This window comes from Orycteropus afer, unplaced genomic scaffold (genome assembly GCF_000298275.1).
Source record: "Orycteropus afer afer isolate SDZICR_OR568_19922 unplaced genomic scaffold, OryAfe1.0 scaffold00800, whole genome shotgun sequence".
In the NCBI taxonomy this organism is placed as follows: Eukaryota; Metazoa; Chordata; class Mammalia; order Tubulidentata; family Orycteropodidae; genus Orycteropus; species Orycteropus afer.
The window spans coordinates 258,713-277,053 of NW_006922387.1; the positions used below are offsets into that span (position 1 = coordinate 258,713).

The 18,341-nt window shown below is 41.6% G+C and overlaps 1 protein-coding gene across 1 annotated transcript in view; it reads right to left on the minus strand.

Annotated features, from left to right (window-relative positions):
* Positions 1-686: 686 nt before the first annotated feature.
* Positions 687-18,341, minus strand: part of TMX3 (thioredoxin related transmembrane protein 3) — a 44,348-nt gene continuing 26,693 nt past the window's right edge. Inside the window, exons 10-16 of the mRNA XM_007957820.1 lie at positions 15,360-15,458; positions 12,990-13,047; positions 12,735-12,788; positions 12,438-12,494; positions 3,378-3,507; positions 1,842-1,910; positions 687-947 (exon numbers count right to left, since the gene is read on the minus strand). Of these exons, the coding sequence (XP_007956011.1) occupies positions 687-947; positions 1,842-1,910; positions 3,378-3,507; positions 12,438-12,494; positions 12,735-12,788; positions 12,990-13,047; positions 15,360-15,458 (728 nt within the window). The remainder of the gene's footprint in view (positions 948-1,841; positions 1,911-3,377; positions 3,508-12,437; positions 12,495-12,734; positions 12,789-12,989; positions 13,048-15,359; positions 15,459-18,341) is intronic.

The window sequence follows — 18,341 nt, forward strand, 5'->3', positions numbered from 1 at the left end:
TACATCCTGTTTACAGTGCAAAGATCAAACACAGGACTCTTTCATCCCACTCCATAGGCCCATCTGAAAACTTCATAATGATGCAAGTAAAGCTAAAGTGAAAAAGTTACATTTTCTCTCCTTTAAAAATAACAACTGAAAAATAAAATGGCTATGCTATACAAAACCAAATTATTAACTCCATAATTTCAACTGGACATGTGGAAAAATTATCAGTTCTCCTTAAAGTGCCTATGTTTTTTAAAAGACTTAATTTTGTCCATATAAATCTTATCCAAAATATATGAGGTGAATGGACAGGAGGAGGTGGAAATGTTATTTTCCTTTGTCAAACATGTATTATCTACCTGATTGGCCAATTTAAATATTCTGCCCAAGAATCTTAACTTTGACACAAACACTCAGATAGAGAAACATGCAAATGTAACTGGTCTGGTAGGGTTACATCTATAAATAAACTCGGATGGAGGGTCTTGTTTCCGTCTCCATGTTTCAGACCAGCATCCCACCTCTCTGCTCCAAACATCCCCCTACCCCCCACTTATGGGAGAACTCCTTTAATCCATGCAGTCGATATTAGCAAAACACATGTTCCCTTCTGATTAAACATCTAAATTCAATAAATAGAATAAATTCAATTGCAAATTGAATAATCTGCAATCCTATGGACATTTTATACAGAGCTCTCAATCCTTCTTCTTTTCTAAAGCATCTTTGGGTTCATGCATTGGGGGCTCTGCAGAGTCCCCATCACTGGGCTCCTGCTGGTCTCTGTTTTCCTCCATCTGGTCTGGACTTTCCATTTCACTCTTGGACAGTTCATACTGTTCCTCGATGTACCCTCCGTCCGTGTCTGCTGAGTAGATCCCATAGCACATGACGCTGATGACACCCAGTGGCAGGCCGAAGAGAAAGCAGCCCATGAGTGGCGAGCTCTTGAATATCGACTGTGGAAAGAGGACCTGGCTCAGTGCTCCTCAGACGCAACTCTAGTGCCAGAGAACCAAGGAGTTTCAAAGCTCTATGCTTCTTCCCCTCACTGCCATGCAACTTTTCCCTTCTGCACTAAGTTTTAGAATAACTGAAATAACTACTGAGAACACTAAAATCTGAGGTCTGACCGTATTTTCCAATAGGTTTCATATGTTCTTCCCCCTTCTAGTATCTCTCAGTTACACGACTAAAGAAACAAGGGGAAGGAAAATACAGCAAGGAAATTCCTGGCTACATTGTTCTCAAAGTAAATAAACCACGGGCACAATAAAACGTGGCCTTCAGTTCCAATGAACTAATTCATGTCAACATTTCTGCATAACTGAGACACTAGAAGAGACACAAATTGTGTGTGTGTTCGGGTGTGTGTAACCAGCTACTGGCAGCCAAGGAACACCACGAAAACCCTCTAATATTTTAGAGAGGGACTATTTTTCTCCCATTAATTACACGGCCCTTTTCAAGATGGTGACCACATTGAGCTGTTTCCTGAGAGACAGTGCTCACTTTCCACCTAAGGAACGTATTTTCTTAATACAAATACTGACTAGCAAGTGAGCGGCAAATTAACTAGACGTACTTTTACTAATCTTATAAAATGCCAGACCTGGTGGTATAGTGCCTAAGGCATCTGACTGCTAACCAGAAGGCTGACAGTTCAAATACACCAGCCATTCCTCAGAAGGAAGATTAGGCAATTTACTTCGATAATGATACCACCTCAGAAACCCAAGGAGGGGTCACTATGAGTCAAAATGACTTAACAGCAGTGAGTTTTACCACGACTAGACAGAAAGAACCTAATATTCTTATTTCTAAATGACAGTAAGCAAACTGTCACAACTTACCACAACAGTAGTTTTGGCATCAAACATTATTCTTTTCAATCTCTGCAAAATGCTATCACCTCCTTGGGCCTTAAATTTAACAGAAAAAAAAAAAAAAAAGCTGTTACTTAAGTCCCATTCCTTCCTCTTTCTAGGTGTAATCAACACCAGCAGGTCAAAGGTGACTACAGAAGACGCTTGTGGCACCATGCCGGGCACGTCCAGGTGGGGGTGTGGCTGGGACACCTTCACTCCCATTCCTGGGCCGCCCAGGTAGGGGCGTGGCTGGAACACCTTCACTCCTGTGCAGGGAGTATCACCTGAGGATGAAGCTCACCAAGAGGAACGGAAGGCAGAGAGGAAAATCCTGATGGAAAGCAATCCAATTTGTGCCTCTAGCACCTCTGAAGACAATCACACTTGACTTTGCAAGCTGCATGAGTGAACAAAATCTCTGACATTAAACAGTAAGTCAAGTTTCACAAACTCACAAACAGAGGTGAGTTTCATGTGAACAAAATTACTATTTCAACAAATAGAAAAGTCGTAAAATGTGATCAAGAATATTTTCAAACTTCTTAACCATGACCCAAAGTAGAAATACTTGCCGCAGCTGAGCCAACTTTCAAATAAAGTTTGCGTAGAGAAGAAGCAAGTTTCACAAAGTAATCATCAAACTGGACAAAAGCAGTGAAGTCTCGTATTTTCTACTTTATTCTACCAAATTAGTATGCATGTGGCTTGTGACCTGCTCATGGTATCACATGCCTCTTAATGTGGTTCCTATTTTGGAGCCAGTTTGGAAAAGCACTAGACTAAGCCTTACAGGAAATCAGTAGCATGCAGTCTTCTTATTTCTGAGAAATATTTTAGAGGACTATACTGAAAACTTTTCCTGGGGCTCTGCTTCTCAATACATTTCTTCATCTTTGAAGAAACTGTGTCCTGAAAACTGAATCCATTCGTACTCTTGGGCCAGAAAGGCACTAACAACCAGGAAAATTCATCACTGCTGCTGTCCCACAGGAGCTCTGGTTGCACAGTGGTCAAAGCATTTGGCTGCTAATCAAGAGGTTAACGGTTCAAACTCACCATCTGTTCCCAAGGAGAAAGATGAGGCAGCCTGCTTCCATACAGATTTACAGCCTCAGAAATGCCATGGGCAGTTTTCCCCATAGGACAGAGTAGAACTAACCATGGCAGTCATTTTATCATCCCACACACTGTATAGGAGTCCCACATACTCTTCGCATCCCTGGCTCCCTAAACTTAAATGCCAAAAACACTTCCCAATATCTGTGCAACCAAAAACACCCTTCAAATGATCCCAAAAGGGGCATTTCTACCCATGAGCTGCTTCTGCCATAACAGAACCTCCCCTGTCCTCCACGTTGGGGGGACTGCCTGAACCAGGAGAGAAGCCAGGTAAAAAGTCTGCCCCACCCCTTGCCCAGGTGATGACGCAGGGCAGCTTCCAGAACCACGAGCTGGGACAGACACTTGTCTTCTCCTCTACCCCTCACCACCATCCCTGTGGGACAGAAGCAGAGAACTTACTTCTACTGTACCATTCAAAATGGCATCGATGAACTGGACCATGTCTTTGGCATCCGTGACTTGTCTATCCAGTAAAAAGTACTGTTGGTTTGAAGTATTCAGAACCACTACAGTCGGGACCGTCAGTTCACTGAAAAACATAAAGGTGAAGGAATCACAACACGTACCACAGCACTAACAAGTAACTCTGCTAGTAACTTGTATGGTAGTTCAGTCCCCGTAGTTACAAAAAGAAACACCAAAGCTCTGCCGCCCTTTGCCCACAGGAAGAAATGTCCGATTTCACATCAACTTAAAAGTCCTTGAGTTGTCCTTAATAGAGAAAGCTGAGCAATCACTATTAAAGGGAGGCTGAAATTGTTATGCATGAAGTTATCAATTCCTGGGCAACAGTGTTCCTTGGCACAAACTCCTCTAACTACCATCAGTGCTGGTCAGTGTTAGCCACATCCAGCTAGTCACCTTGGGAAACGGTACTCGACTAACTGGGCAGGAGCACTGTCACTGGAATCAAAGTGCTTGGGAAATCAAGGGTGCCAGGCAAGTAACCCAGGCTTGGTTTACGGGGGGAGGGCAAGGCAACAGTACCTGCTTTGCTACACAAATTAAATAAGAAAGTTCAAGGGAGACATTTAGCACAGTACATAACACAAGTTTTCTGACTCTCACTGCATCTCCGGCCCATCCCTGGCAGTGCTTCCGTGACACACCAGACGGTAACTGATAACTCTGTCTGCAGACTAGAAAATGATACAGCATTACCAATGTGTGCCATATAGTGGTTTAAAATGTTATTTTATTTTTTCCTTCAGGGGGCTTTGTATAACCATAGAAGGAAGGTACTTAATTCCCTCTGTCACAAGCATATTGTGGGTATTCTATGTCTGTATGAAAGCAATATTTAAGAAGTATAAAACTTTACAGTGCAAACAATTTATATCACCATATTGTGGCTTTGTGCCTTTCAGTCAATTCTGACCCATCGGACCCCATGTGAGAGAGGACAACCACCCCACAGGGTTTTCTTGGCTGTCATCTTTCTAGCAGACTAACAGGTCTTCCTCCCACAGAGCAATTGGGTGGGTTCAAACGGCTGACCTTTTGGTTAGCAGTTGGGCACCTAACCACTGTTTCACTGCTCTGTAATCCTTATTTTGGTTTTGATAATTTTTTAAATATATATATATATATATATATATGTAAATTTTTGGAGATTTTTATCTTTAATAATACCTTTTATGAAAAGATAAATACAATACACAATTGAAACTGTTTGTTTTGAAAGAATTCAGTATGAAGGAGAAACAGCAGCCCCCCACTGTCTTCATTGTTGTTCTGCTGTTGTTGTTATGTGACGCCAAGTCGACCCCGACTCAGAGCAACCCCTCCTTGGGTTTCCGAGGCAGTATCACACTGCGGAAGTAGACTGCCCCATCTTCCTTCCGAGGAGTGGCTGCTGGGTTTGAACCGCCAGCCTTCTGGTTAGCAGTCAAGTGCCTTAGGTACTATGCTACCAGAGCTCCCAATGCAAAATAATTGAACAGGCCATAGATCTGACAGGACCCCATCTACCTTGAGAAAAAAGTAAAAACCACATCCAATGCTGTAATTTTATCTTATAATATCAGATACTGGCCTTAAGTTAAAAGTATCCTGTGTGCCAACAGCTGTCCACAGTCACTAACTTTTCTGCCACTATTAATGTCCCAGCAGGTAAGAGCTCTAGAGTGGAGGCATGAACCTGCGGAGGGGCTACTTCAACTTCCATGTGCAGCCTTGGGCATATTATTTAACATCCTTGAGCTTCTTCTAAGAAATGTCAACTTCCTCATCTATGTAAAATGGAGACAGCAATAGTACTTACAGCTCACAGAGTATCTGTCAAAATCAGAGGAGATAATACTCACTGACCACTCAGTCCAGTGCTGGTCACAGGCTAAGTGCTTACCACGGTCTGTCAGTTATCGTGACATAATCTTGACTACATGCCTCTCTCTCTCTCTCACAAAACAAACACTCTTGGTCAGAGGGCAGAGCATAGTTGGTGATGGGTTGGCTGGTAAAAAGGAGTGTTGCCACCTAGTCAGCTGGTAGAGGGGTGTGCTCCTTCCTGGAGGTCTAGGAAAGCACCCACTTCCGGGCTCATTCTGTAGACGATGCAGCTGTAAGACCTGGGTCCCATTTCCATGCTGGGTGCTGGCTGCTGGCTTTTGGCTGCTGGCTGGGAAGGAGTTCTCAGCTCCTCCAGGCTACATGGTTCCCTGCTCCTGAAACCCAGCATCTTCAGAGCCAGCAGCCCTCAATGGAGTCCTTCTCATGCCCCTGACCTCAGACTTACCCTTTCATCATACCACTTCTCTGCTTTTAAGACCTCATGCAATTAGAACGAACCCCCGTCCTCCCCATGGCTAATCCAGGACACACAGCTGCCTTCGAGACAACTCCGACTCAAGGCACCCTTATGAACAAAAATATCACCTGGTCCTGTGCCATCCTTATGACCACTGCGGCTCCCAGGCCAACCCACCTCTCTTATGGGTCCCCTCCCCTTGGCTGGCCCTCTACTTCCCCAAGCATGATGGCCTCCTCCAGTGACCGGTCCCTCCTGAGGACATTACGCTGTCGTGCACAATGTTCCCACCAGCCAATTTTTGGAAGGAGATCGCCAGGCCTCACTTCCAATTCATTTTTTCCCAGCTCGTCTTAGTCTGAAACCTGTGCACTATGGGTGACCCTACTAGTAATTGAAATACTGGTGGCGTAGCTTCCAGCATCAAAGCAAAGGTGAGCCACCACAGGAAGTTAAGATGACAAACAGGTAGTGGACATCTGAGATAATCTTCCTATTTTAGGGTCCAGAAACAATTCATTTGTAAACTGCCTTTTGCCTTGTAATGTAAAATAATCAAAAATTCTGGGAATTGGAGCATGGATAGCTTTGGGGGGCCGTTCTGATGACCACAGTGTGAAAACTGAACAGAATCAATACTACGATCTAGTCAAACCACTTGTCAGAATACTCTTGCCCATAATATACATTCTTTAAAAGGCTCGGCTTACACTTTCCAGTTTTCCACCTAACACATTCCCTCTTAAATATATTCCCATTGGTTTGCCAGTAAATATATTATCTTCTAAATACTGGTACTCTGAAATTACAAGAGTTTTTAAATATGTATCATCCTACTTGTTTTTAGTTAAAATTATATTGCATGAAAGGCAATTATTTTTAAAAATAAATATATATTTTAAGCACCTACCACCTGACAGGTTATTAAAAGATCACATTAAATATCACCACTGGTTACAGGTTTTAAGTAAACTGTCAGTACTTTTAATTTTGTGCAATTCAACGGTTAACATTATCGCACAACTGAATTTAAAATTTATAGTTAAACAATATCTAGATTTTTTTTATTGAAGATAGATATTTGTATAGATATCGTAGAGTAGCAGCAAACCAGTTACTTTCCTGCTCAATCTTTGGTAACTGTGTGTTGCTCTATGACTCATATCCCTACTTTTAGACTCCCCACATGAAAGTCTACTGACACCGGAGTTGGAGAAAAGCTTTCTCTACCCTCCTCATCAAATGCCACATCCTATATGAAGTGTGCACTTTATCAAAAGTCAGATCATCCTTACTCCTCAAAGTAACGGCCACAATCCACATAGCTGATCTGAAACATCAAGAACCATATATTCAGTAAATGTATTCAGAACAACACTAACATACGCATTGCTAAATTTTTTTCCTTACTGTGGTAAATGCATATCTAACAGAACATCGGCCACTTGACATTTTTTACATGTACCATATGTACCACTCAAGTTCATCATGCTGTTAGACCATCAATATTATCCATTTCCACATTTTTTCATCCCCTTTAACAAAAGCTCAGTCAGTGGCCTCTAAGCAATGACACTCCTTCTCCCATCTGCCTGTGGTAGTCACTGATAAACTTTGCTCTCTCTCTCTTTTCTATTAGGAGCTCTGGTGGCATAGTGCCTAAAGGCATTAGACTGCTAACCAGAAGGCTGGTGGTTCAAACCCACCAGCCACTCCTCGGAAGAAGATGAGGCAATCTACTTCCGTAGTGATGCTGCCTCGGAAACTCAAGGAGGGGTTGCTACGAGTTGGGTCCAACTGGACGGAACATAACAACAACAACAACAACATTTTTCCTATTCTAGGTATTCCATGTAGGTGGACCATATAATAACTGTCCTTTGTGACTGATGTGTTTCACTCAGCACAGCTCTCTGGGTTCATCCATACTGTGGCACGCATCAGGACTTCATTCCTCTTTATGGCTGAGTAACGTTCACTGCCAATGGTAATCACGATCATCATAATATATGTGCCACATATTGTTCATCAGTTCACCTGCTGATGGACATTTATCCTGTTTCCACCTTTTGCCAACTGTGAATACTGTTGCTGTTCGGTGCCCTCGTCTCAGTTCCAACCTATAGCCACCCTATGTGCAACAGAAGGAAACAATGCTTGGTATCGTGTCATCAGCACAATCCTTGCTATGCCTTAATCCTCAAGGTAACATTTTTGCTTCTTAACACTTTAAAGAGGTCTTTTGTAGCAGATTTTCCCAATGAAATATGTTATCTGATGTCTTGATTCCTGCTTCCATGGGCGCTGATTGTGGATCCAAGTGCAATGAAATCCTTGACAACTTCCTTCATTTATCATGATGTTGCTTATTGGTCTAGTTGTGAGGATTCTGGTTTTATGTTGAGGTATAATCCACACTGAAGGCTGTAGTTTTTGATTTTCATCAGTAAGTCCTTCAAGCCCTCTTTGCTTTCAGCAAAAAAGGTGGTGTCATCTGCATATCATAGGTTGTTAGTGAGTCTTCCTCCAATCCTGATGCCATGTTCTTCTTCATATAGTGCAACTTCTTGGATTATCTGCTCAGCATAGACTGAGAAAGTGTGGTGAAAAGACAGAACCCTGAGGCACACCCTTCCTTATTTTAAACACATAGTATCCCCTGATTCTCTTTGAACAACTACCTCTTGGTCTACACACAGGTTCCTTACGAGCACAATTAACTGGTCTGGAACTCCCATTCTTCACAATGTTAGCCATACTTTTGTATGATCCACACAGTTGAATGTCTTTGAAGAGTCAATAAAATACAGGAAAACATTATTTCTGGAATTCTCTGCTTTCAGCCTAGATCTATCTGACACAGCAACGATATCCCTTATCCCATGTCCTCTTCTGAATCCGGCTTGAATTTCTGGAAGTTCCCTGCTAATGTGTTGCTGCAACTGTTTTTAAATTATCTTCAGCATAATTTCACTTACATACAGCATTAATGATAATGTTTGATTATTTCTGCATTCTGTCCAATCATGTTTCTTTGGAATGGGCTTGAATATGGATCTCTCCTACACAAACTTCTTGGCATAGACTTATGAACACTTCCAGCGTTGAATTTGCTTACTGAAACATCTCAATTGGTATTATTCTGTCAATTCCTGGGAGCCTTGTTTTTTGCCAATTCCTGTACTGTATCTTGGACTTCTTCCTTCAGTTCCAGTGGTTCTTGATCATATGCTTCCTCTTGAAACAGCTGAAAACAGGCCTGTTATTTTGGTCCACTGACTCTGTATTCTTTGAAACTTCTTTTGATACTTCCTGTTGTCATTCAATTTTTTGCCCACAAAATCCTTCAATATTGCAACTCAAGGCTTGAATTTTTCCTTCTGTTGTTTCAGCATGAGAAATGGTCAGAGTGCTATTCTCTTTTGGTTTTCTAACTCCAGTACTCTGCATATTTCATTATAATACTTTGTCTTTTGCAGCTACCCTCTGAAACCTTCTATTCAACTCTTTAGAGAATTCTGGTGGCATAGTGCCTAAAGCATTTGACTGCTAACCAGAAGGCTGGGGGTTCAAACCCACTAGCCACTCCTCAGAGGGAAGATCGGGCAATCTACTTCCGTAGAGATCCTGTCTCGGAAACCCAATGGGGATTTGCTACATGTCAGGCTTGACTCGATGGCAGTGAGTTTGGTTTTTTGTTCATTCAACTCTTTTACTTCATCATTTCTTCCTTTTGCTTTAGCTATTCTAAATTCAAGAAGTTTCAGAGTCTCGTCTGACTTTTTTTTTTTTCCTCCTCTCTCTTTTTAATGACCTTTTGCTTTCTACATGTATGATGTCCTTGATGTCACCCTACAACTCATCTGGTCTTTGGTCATTTAGTGTTCAATGGGTCAAATCTATTTTTGCAATTGTCTTGTCTCTAAATTCAGGTGGAGATATACTCAAGGTCATACTTCGGCTGTCATGGACTTGTTGTAATTTTCTTCAGCTTTAATTTGAACAACTGAGCACTGATGATCTGTCCCACTGTCAGCCCCTGGCTGATGATACTGAGCTTCTCCATCACCTCTCTTCACAGATGCAGTCAATTTGATTATTGTGCAATTCCATCCAGCAAGGTCCATGTGTCCAGTTGCTTTTAATGTTGTTAATAGTGTTTAAATAAGGTATTTGCAATGCTTTAAGCTACTGGTCTTGCAAAATTCTATCATACAATCTCTCACTTCGTTTCTATCACCAAGGCCATATTTTGCAAGTTCTGATCCTTCTACTTAGTTTCCAACTTTCACATCCCAATCCCAATTACCAGTAATTACCAATGCATCTTCACTGCATGATAAATCAGACTATAGACTGCAGTACAAATCTTCAGTATCTTCATATTTGGAACGTGTGCTTGGTGTGTAAATTGGACTGATAGTCATGTTAACTGGTCTTCCTTGTGGGCATACGGGTATTATCCCATCACTGACAGTGTTGTACTTTAGGGTAAATCTTGAAATGCTCTTTTCCACCATGACTGTGACACCATTCCTCTGTTGCTCTTTTCCACCATGACTGTGACACCATTCCTCTGTACTCTATCACTTCTAGCAAACCAGACTATAGGACTGCCTGATTCAAAATGGTCAATACCTGTCCATATCAGCTCACTAACACCTATTATACTGATCTTCAAGCAGTTTATTTTTGACTTCTAATTTTCCTTGATTCATAGTACATTCCACATTGATTATTAATGGATGTTTGCAGTTGTTTCTTCTCATTCTGAGTCACACCACATCAGCAAATGAAGGTCCTGACAGCTTTATTCCATCCAAGTCACTAAGGTCGACTGTACTTTTGGGAAGGCAGCCTTTGGGCACTCATATTCTGAGTGCTTTCCAACCTGAGGGGCTCATCTGCTGGCATTACATCAGACAATGTTCTGCTGCTGTCCATAAGGGTTTCACTGGCCAAATTTTCAGAACAGAATAGTGCAACTAGTGCTGCAGTAAACAACACTAGTGTGTAAGTATCTTCATTTCCATTCTCATTTTACTACTTACTTGTGTTTGGAATCTTGGTTGGTGAAAGAATTTATCAGAGATTCACAAAAGAGAAGTGTACTCAATACACAGTAAGTGCAGATCATGGCAGGTGAACAAAATGAAGGATTTGTGGCAGCAACTTGAAAAGGAGTTGGAGAAATGAATCATTACGATACACAAGGTACCACAGGCATCCCAAGCTCCAAAACAGGTGCACATTAAGAACTTTCCTTATATTACCACTAAAAGCAGCAATACTATATCATCTTTCATGTTAAATGTAAATGAATTTGAATGTTTTTGATTGTGTAGACTTACGTTTATATTTTATTTATAAAATCTGTTTTTATAGCTGTATATAATCTAAGCATAAAAAATTAAAAGTTACTTGTGCAAATTAAAATAATATAAGAATAATTTAAACCACATTGGAGCCTGTGCCAGTGTCTGCCTCCTTTGAGAGCATTTGCTATAATGCGTGGACTTCAGACACCATAGTTAGATAGGGATGGCACAGCTCACTCATCGGCAACTTACAGCTATGCTTGTGGGCTAGCAAAACTTCCTGCATTTGTTGTTGGTGACCATGTGCTCAGTCACTTCTAGGAATAATCAAGTGGCTACAGTGAGGGTGAGTAGACATTTTCCTTTACTTAGCAATTTCTCGTTTGCACTCCCTGCCTACAAGGACTGAATCACACGGAGAGCTTGTTAAAACACAAAGACTGGGTCTCACTTGTGGAGGTTTTGAATGAAATACAAGACAGGCTAGAAACATATGGTAACGAAAAAGCATGGCACTGGTGCCAGAGTAGAAATGGAACCAGATCAACTGTGCTGATACAATTATTTTTTGGGGGGGACCTTTTTAGGAAAATAAAGGTTGGGTTTCTGGACAGCATGGCACAGACAGCACTCTCCCTGCTCTCCCCACTGAGAACCACTGGAAACCCTGGAACTAACACAAGGTTGTTTATGTCACTTAGCTTTCTGACAGTCTACTGTTTTCAAGGAATTGCTTCATTTTCTTTGAGTGTTGTCAAGTTCGTGACTATAAAGTTGTTCCAGTGTTTCCTCATCTGGTTTCAACGGCTACAAGACCTACAGTGAGCCCATTTCTTCCTGTTGTATAGGACTTTTGTCTTGTATCTCTGTCAGCTTTGCTAGAGGCTTATCAATTACCTTGATTTTCTGGAAAAATTAGCTCTTTTGTTTCACTGTTCCATTTTCTTATTTTCTATTTCACTGATTTTTTTTTCTTATTACTATCTTTATTTCCTTCTGCTTATTTAGGCTTTATTTTGTTCTTCTTGTTCTGATTGCTTTCAGTAAGCCTTAGATTTTCTATTTCAAAACTTTTCTGATTTTAATGTAAGCCTTCAGTGCTATAAATTTCCCTCTCAAAACTGTTTTAACTGCATTCCACATTTTTACTGTTTTGATCAAGTTTTCTACTACATAACATTGAATCAAGAAACAATTTGTTTTTTAGTATAGAACAATATTAAAATCCAGTAAGTTCTGAACATAGAATTTAAAAACTAAAGTAAGACATTTAATGATAGAACATCTGCATCAGAATATATTAAATTTTTCTTTGTTTTCTAGCTATTAGGCCTCCTGTGTCTCAAAGAAATTTAAGAATTGCTAACAAAATCATTTAGCAAGTTTACTTACTCCATCAGTAAGCTATTGATATATTCATTTCCATCCATATGGCCGAAGTGAAAATCCCTAACCAATAACAAAAAGAGAGAGAGATTAAATACAAAAAAAAAAAAAAAAAGGGCAATAAGTACAAAGAATGGAAGTTTAAGGCTTACCCAGCATTTAAACACTACAAATATTACACAAATGCTATATTTATTTCCATTCTTTGATTCACCTTTGATAGTTAAAAATATTACTAATGCTGCTTTATTACATTACAAAGCATAATTAAACAAAGGACTCTTTCAGAATCCAAGCACCTACCTACGGAAGTGGGTTCTATAATCCTGGGCAACTTCCTGAATAATTGACTTTAACCTGCACAGAATAAATATACAAACAGTTCATCTCTTCTCTTGAAAAACTCATTTCTACTATCTGCTTCCCCATCTAACAATTGCCGGAAAAGTAAGAAACCATATAAAATATATCTGAACTCACGTAAAGTCCAAATTGGATGACACTGAAGCTTAAATTATTTCAAGGTACTAAAGCTTAAATGAGTTCAAGGTCCTGTACCTGGTATGTTCAATTGATGTGTTCTTCTCATCAATAACTGCAATCACCACGAGCTTTCCTGGAATTAAGAATGACACAGCTAAATTCACAGACATGCACGCATACAACTTTCCAGTTACGCTTTTGTTGTGGATGGTCAATTGATAAAGAATGTTTCCAGAATTTAATTCCAATTATCCTATACAAGTTAAACTCAATAATTGTATCAACACATCCTAGTACAATGTATGTTTATCAAAAGAATGAATGAGTTAGTTGATACCACATAATAAGTTACCTCCTACCTCTAAAATGTAAATAAGGGTAAATATTTGTAATGAGTTAGATACTCAATTTTTTTTTTTTTACAAAATCTATAAATTGATTAAAACAAATCTTTTGTAGAAAATGAAAGCCATAAAGAATTAAGTTGCTTTACCAAATATACTGAAAGAATTATTACATCTGTGTGGTAGAGGTAAGGTTGTGTCAACTTGGCTGGGCCTGGTTGAGTGGCTGGGCAGCTGGTGGTAGTTATTCTCCATGATGAGACTGGCAATCAACTCCATGGTGGAATCTACCACAAGCAGCTGAGTAGCTGCTTTGGGGATGTGGTCTGCTTCCTGTATATAAGCAGAAGCTTTGGGAATGGTCTCGAGCCTATGGCACGCCTGGACCCTGCATGGAGCCATGTTGTTGCTCAGCAGCCTGCCATGCTCTGCCGACCTTGGGACTTACAATGGACTTAAGTTAATGGCCTGCCATGTGGTTTGGCAACATCGAGACTTTGCCTTTTCACTTGTCAACCTTGGGGCTTCTCAGCCTCAGCAGCCAGCAGCTGTCTGAGTGAAGAAACGCCTCTAGCTCCAATGGGCCGGGAGCAGAAGGCAGAGCTGGACCTCAAAGTTGAGGGGCTTTCACCCAGTCCCTAGAGCCTGGCTTTTTGAACTTGGACTTAAAGCCTCCAAATAGTAAGCATAAACTGTTTGTTAAGGCCACCCCATTTGTGGTATATTTCCTGTCAGAGCGGCACTAGGGAACCAGAACACTAAACATCAACTGATGTGAGGTGGCAGTGATTTCAGTTACTGGGAAAGTGGAGTATGAGCTGCTGTGAGGTGCCCCTGAGCTCGTTCCTTGGCCCTGAGTCCTCAGGGCCTACGACAACAGGATGCAGCCCTGCCCCGTCCTGAGCCAGCCTCGAGGTCTCTGCAGGGTTGCAGCCACTTCGTCCGTCTCACTGCAGCTCTGCCACGTCTTCACTGACAGTCTACTCTGAGCGAGATCACATGCACTGAAGTGCTCCAACAGTCTCTGGCTTAGAGCAGGCACAAGAAGGGAGGTTTCATGCAAGACCTTCTAGTATCACCCTCATTGTAATGCCACTTCCCCTAAGATGATACCGACTACTCTAAGTTCTGCACAAGCTCAAGTCTTCTAACTCTGAAAACACTAGTTCACAATGATCATTTTCCTTTTACAATGTTCTTTCATTTACTATTCAGTTTCTATGCGTTTCTTCCATTTCAAATGCCTCATGAGTCACTTTCAAAATGCCTATGACACACAGAGTACCTTCCCAGCAGCCACCAGGGTTACAAGTCACTCAGGCAGTTGGTCACATACTAATGTCACAATCACCGAGCGCCACATACTGGGCGAGTTACAGAAGACACATTGATGAGTACACCCAGACACAACTCTGCCCTTGGGGGGCTCACAGACGAGCTGGGAGATACACAGGAACCAAAATGGTCACACAAATCAAATCTGACCCAGTTTCAGGTCAGAGGAGCAGAAGGGAACAAGGTGCTGCAGGAGCGCATTACCGAGGGACCAGGGGACTCTGAGGGGTCAGGAAGTGGTATCCGCCCCGAGTCTGACGGATGAACACGAATTAACTCACGTCCAGGCAAAGAAAACCTCCCCTGCACTGTCACGCTAAAGCCATGCCTCCAGCCACACGTCACAGTGTCGTGAAAGGAAAAACGGAAGCATGCTTCTCATTCAGTTCACTATACGTTCAGACACCAGTTCCCCCTACACGGCACCCAGCGCCACGCAGCGAGCGTCTCACAGCTTCCATTTCTTCATCCGTGTGCGTATCTGCTCTGTGTGCCATTTCCAGTCCTACAACTTTAAGAAACTGCCAGTTTCTCATCTCTTCCCTCACAAGTAAAAGCAGATCCGAAAAGGTTACAAGTGGTATTTTAACTTATGTTCTTTGGTAATATTCATTTATAGTCCCAAAAAACAGATATGGCAGACGGGCCTAAAATAAGGAATCAATTTTTGAAATAGAGCTGAAAATGCAATTTCCTACCGATCAGACTGAAGCGCTCAATCAGGAAACATCTCTGCTGTGTGATGGGGAGCTGTACATGACCATACCTGTATCTCCAAGCTCGTACAAGAGGAAGCCGTCGATGGTGAGATAGTTCTGAAACCTCTCCCTGGTGATCCAGGACTCCAGATCCCCGTCTTCAAACTCTAAAGGCAAAGCAAAGGTGGCAACTCATGGGGAAAGGCTGGGTCTAAAACATCTAAATGCATACTGGGCAAAGCGTAGAAAACGCCTGACTGGAGGTCACAATCTGCCATTTGCAACTTTCATTTCTCAGGATTTACTCTCAGCACATAACCCGAGGCCTGGAAGGGCTCATGCCCAGAGCAACCGTTCACTGCAGCACCATTATAAACAGCAAAAATAAAGAACAAAAACAGTAATCATTTCAATAAATTATGGCACATGTTGAAGAAGATCATTTAAATAGTGACTCCTCCTTGGGTTTCCGAGGCAGTATCTCTACGAAGTAGATTGCCCAGCCTTCCTTCCGAGGAGCGGCTGGTGGGTTTGAACCATCAGCCTTCTGGTTAGCAGTCAAATGTCTTAGGCACTGCACCACGAGAGCTCCCAAATAGACATAGGACAAATAATTAAATTATAAAGCAAGTTACAGTGGAATGAAAATAACGCTTTAAAAACTTAAAAAAAAAAAGCCACAGAACAAAACCCATTGCCATTGAGTTGATTCTTACTCACAGCGACCCCACAGGACACAGAAGTGAGTCTCCAAGGCTGTAAATCTTTATGGAAGCAGATCATCTCATCTTTCTCCCATGGAGCAGCAGGAAGGATTGACCAGCAACCCTTCTGGCTAGTAGCCAAATGCCTTGACCGCTACACCACCAGAGCTCACTTGTAAAATCTCAAGTATGAATAAACTGATTGACAGAATGGCCAAATAAAGGCATCCGCCTCTTAAACGGTTATCCTGTACTGATAGTTACCCTTGAATTGTGGCACAACGGGTAATTACAATTACAATTTGCTCTTATTTTATGACATTTCCATCTTAAATGTGTAACCTTTTATCTCATATGCACAACTACTAACAATTTCTCAAACACACACACATACACCCCAAATCCACAAAACCTGAATACATCACCCTTTTTCCAACATCAAATCCTTACTCTGCAAAGCAGGACAGAAATTAATCTAAGAGGAATATTGTATCTTGAATAAAAACAATTCTGAAGTAATTCTGGAAAATTACTATAATTGTATCAAAAAGAAGCTGACATAAAACAAACGTCTTTGAAGTCTTATAAGATGTCTGTACACTGGTTTTTATGAGTTTCTTGAGAATGGTACATTTTCTACCCCGTGCACAGCTAAACACCACGTTTGAGCTATCAAACCCATCAAACGATATGTCAAATCACAAAGTATTGATGTCTTTACAACTTAGAAAAACAGATACCAACCATAAGCCTCTGATAGGGCCACATTCTCCAATCCAGGTCAAAACTAAATTTTCTAAAGATTGCACAAAGTGATAAAACTGGCAACTCAACAGGAAACAGCCTCCTGAGGCCCCCCGCCCCCGAGCTTATAAACTTATTAACAGTAATTAAACATTAGCTTGAGCATTCAAAGTAAAGGCTTTGCTTTACACAAGGCTTCACACAGGTTCTACATACAAACTCCTGCAGCTTCGACAATGTGGCCCTGACAATCCCTGCAGACACTTGTGATTGCTCCTGCTTCTACACAGGAAGGCCACATCTGAAACACAAGCGATAAGGGGGTACTCGCCCGGCGGCTCACACAGTACACCTAGCTCTAAACAGACAAGCCAGGTTTCCTTCAAAACTCAACCATGTAGGTCTCTGAGTTGCAAAAACACTCCTCACTCAGCCAGAAGGTATCTGGGCTCAGAGACTTGAAGACTGAATTCTGAGTATACCATTTACTAACTAATTTAATTTGTAAAAAGTCTTTTTATGCACATTTCTTCATCTGTAAAACAGGAAGAATACCGATCTCAGCAGAATGCTGCAACGGTCCAGTACAACAATCCACACTAGCGCTGCTCCTAGAGAGGGCAGACATCAAAGGCTACATCTGATAAATATCCAATGAACAAATGAATGAGTAAATGAATGATTTAGTCACCAGCTCAGTCACCTCCTTTGTAATCTCAGGGTGTTAATCTATTTGCCTTCCTGCGACCACAGAGTATTCTGAGCATAACATGGAACGCTAAGCCATGCGCAGACAGTACCTGCTGCCTGAGTGATTAAACAAATACATGGCAATTACTCTATAGAAAGAATTCAAATTCCGTTCCCACATTTGTTTAAAACCATGAAGACAGAAGACTGCAGAAATGCTTACTCTTTACAACTTGACTTAAAAACAACTAACATGCTCCTTGTACAAAAACAATCAAAATGGTGCTTTTATTGGATAGCCTGCTATTCATCTGAATCATTTAAGCAATTCAGAATCTACTGGCCTTGCCTTGTTCTCAGTTCCTTTCACAGAATTCCAAAAGACAGAGATGCTGCACTAGTGCAGCTTTCTGCCACGAACGGGATGCTCCCAACCTGCACTGTCCACATGGTGATCACAAGTGGACTCTGGCAGTGTGCCCAGTACGAACCTGGACATGAACCTGTTCTCTATTAAACTGCAATTTTGCATGTTACCAAGACTGTGATTAGGCGAGCCGGCATTCATTTACTTTGAAGAGGCCATGGTGCTCTCCAGCAGGTCGAGGTTCACTACCTCCCCCAAAACGTGAAACACCTGCAGGCACCCATGTGTCTGTTTCACGCCTAAGTGAACCTTAGCCCACAGCCTGGGACCGCAGGAGTGGCATGAGATGAGACCAAGCAATTAATGGTAATTGTGTGGGGTCTTATAATAGCCTGAAAAGAAGCTCTGGTGGCACAGTGGTTAAAGCACTGGGCTCCTTACCAAAAGGTCAGTGGTTTGAATCCACCAGCTGCTCCATGGAAGAAAAATGACACAGTTAGCTTCTGTAAAGATTGACAGCCTTGGAGACTCTGTGGGGCAGTTCC